This window comes from Morone saxatilis, unplaced genomic scaffold, assembly GCF_004916995.1.
Source record: "Morone saxatilis isolate NCDOM2014 unplaced genomic scaffold, NCSU_SB_2.0 Contig24, whole genome shotgun sequence".
NCBI classification, from domain to species: domain Eukaryota; kingdom Metazoa; phylum Chordata; class Actinopteri; family Moronidae; genus Morone; species Morone saxatilis.
This window is the reverse complement of record NW_023339807.1, coordinates 21,043,504-21,046,026: the sequence shown is the minus strand read 5'-3', so window position 1 is coordinate 21,046,026 and position 2,523 is coordinate 21,043,504. Positions and strand designations below refer to the sequence as shown.

General features: G+C 38.9%; 1 protein-coding gene across 1 annotated transcript in view; it reads left to right on the top strand.

Moving 5' to 3' along the window:
• Positions 1–316: 316 nt before the first annotated feature.
• psmc4 (proteasome 26S subunit, ATPase 4) overlaps positions 317–2,523 on the top strand; it is a gene marked incomplete in the record, with an annotated part of 6,979 nt that continues 4,772 nt past the window's right edge. Inside the window, 3 exon segments of the mRNA XM_035672462.1 lie at positions 317–430; positions 1,092–1,190; positions 2,032–2,218. Of these exon segments, the coding sequence (XP_035528355.1) occupies positions 398–430; positions 1,092–1,190; positions 2,032–2,218 (319 nt within the window).

Sequence of the window (2,523 nt, the reverse complement as noted above, 5' to 3'; positions counted from 1 at the left end):
TGAAACTGGCACCTCTCCAGCTACCAGTCCACACTCCATACTGTGGTCTGTGGGACTTGAACCGATGACCCTGCGGTTCCCAAGCTAAGTCCCTACACACTGAGCTACTGCTAATGTAGTTCAGTCTGTTCTTTATTTTATATATTTCCTTCCTATTGAAGAGTTTTATTAAATCAAATTAAATGGCAGGCAGTGGAAACAGGAGAGAGGAAATATGTAAATATGTAATTTTTAAGGATTGTATATCTAGCTCACACTCCGGAGCAGAAGGTGGCGGCAATGCAATGCGCCATTAAACTGGATACAAAAGCAGAAGAACAAAAAGAACTCCATTACCCATACGCCCTTTCTGCTAACGCCTTACGTCATAACGTCGGTCGGGTAGGCTTATTTCAACATGGAGGATATCGTAGCTGTAGAAAAGAGCCCGGTATGAATCAGTGAGATTGTTTCCTGGGGTTTTTTTGTGCACTTAAAATTGACAGCGTTTCTGTGGTAGGGTTTTTGTAAACTATACGTTTTTGTTTTGAGTGTTGCTGTGTGTGTTGTCACTTTTATCTCACCAGTTGTTTTTGCGGCTCGTTGACGTTGAAGAGACGTAAAACCTGCCAATTCATTCTCTGGTGCTATGTCATGCAAGTTAGCTTTGGGCATTAGCATTGGGGTTTTTGTTTCATGGTAGAAGAGGGGTTTTTAATAAAACTTAAGCTACATGTTAAGATGTTAATCATTTGAAAGGTGTTTTTATTCACCCGCGCGTCGCAAATGGTCATAAGTTGTTGTTTTTTTTTGCTTTTGTGAGCTGTTGAAGTTAGTTAGCAGGTAACGAGCTAAGGTTAGCTGAGCTTGTTGTTTGTCTGTAATTTGTGCAATGTAATAACCGAGCTACAGCTGTTGTTATCTTTATGTTTCTGCAGAGCTGGATATGTTTTCTGCTCCTGAGCTAAAAGCCCGTCAGCCTGTACCATAAATGTATTTTATTTCTGTTTGTTTGGGTGAAATACAGTACAGTTCCTTTCATGTGTTGTGTTAAATACAATAGTGACATTAATTTATTTGCATTTTAAATGTTGTTGTTGTGACCTCCACAGGAAGAAATGCCGGCAGTACTGACCTCCAGACCTCAGACTGGTCTGTCCTTCCTGGCACCAGAACCAGAAGATCTTGAGGACCTTTACAGCCGATACAAGGTCCGATACTTTCTCATACATTTGTGTTAAAAGATGTAAATCTCTTGAGTATGACAAACATAACTCTTATTCTCTGTCTTCTCTGATTTGTCAGAGATTCAAATGATGTTATTAAGGGAAACAAAACCTCCATTCAGTATGATTATCAGGGTAAAATTACTTTACATTTTGCACAGATCATATTTTCTTAAGGTTTATATTATATCCGTTATAAAAGTAGTTTAGCTCCTTTTAAAGGACCCGTGTGTACGATTTTGGAGGCTTTATTGGTAGAATATGGCAGAGATGTAAGACAATACTCATAAGTGTGTTTTTATTAGTAATCACCTGAAAAGAAGAATCGTGTTTTTGATGTTTTAGAATAAGCCATAAATATCAAATACTGAACCGTGCATATTAGCTTTACATTTCCTGTCAGTCGTCTTGTCTTTCAATTCAGAACTGGATGAGAATTGAATATTGTAAATAAAACCGTAATGTCACTATATAAACTCTAACATCTCACTGTAAACAAATCTAAAATACACAATATTCCTGACATCAAAATAACAAGTGAGGTGAATCCGTCATTCATTCTGTCCTCCTCTGATGTGACTCTCTTCCTGCAGGTAACGCTGGTAGAGAGAGAGGAAGGGCTGGTTTGTCTCAGCCAGGATACGTGTCAAACTAAGCTAAACAGATTACATACAGACAGCTTTTGATTGGGAACAATTTGCTATTGGCCAAGCTAGCGTGCTGTGCTTGTGTAAAACATAGAGGAGGTGGATGAGAGAAAGCAGACAGAGCAGATATCGTTCAACTTCAGCCGGCTCTCACCCTCCCTTTTGTTGTGTGTTTGCAGAAGCTGCAGCAGGAGCTGGAGTTCCTGGAAGTGCAGGAGGAGTACATCAAAGATGAACAGAAGAACCTGAAGAAAGAGTTCCTCCATGCCCAGGAGGAGGTTAAGAGGATACAGAGCATCCCACTTGTCATTGGCCAGTTCCTGGAAGCTGTTGACCAGAACACAGCCATTGTTGGCTCCACTACAGGTACCATTAAAAGGACAAAAAAAAACTGTAAAAGACGTACACATACATTTGACACAGAATTCTGAATGAAGCTTTACACTTGGCCTCTAGTTTGCACTGAATGACACTGAAATAGAACCAGTTTCTTGGTTTAGTTGAAGGTTTCGTTGGTGTGTGTCACAACTTAATGTCAACTTTAATATTTCCACAAAGGAGGATTAATTTCTTGCTAGCTAAAAAATGTTTAAATAAATTAAAATATATCAAAAATGAATAGATCAAGCTGAGAATTAAAAATGAATGAAATGGTAGACAGTGCATACAAG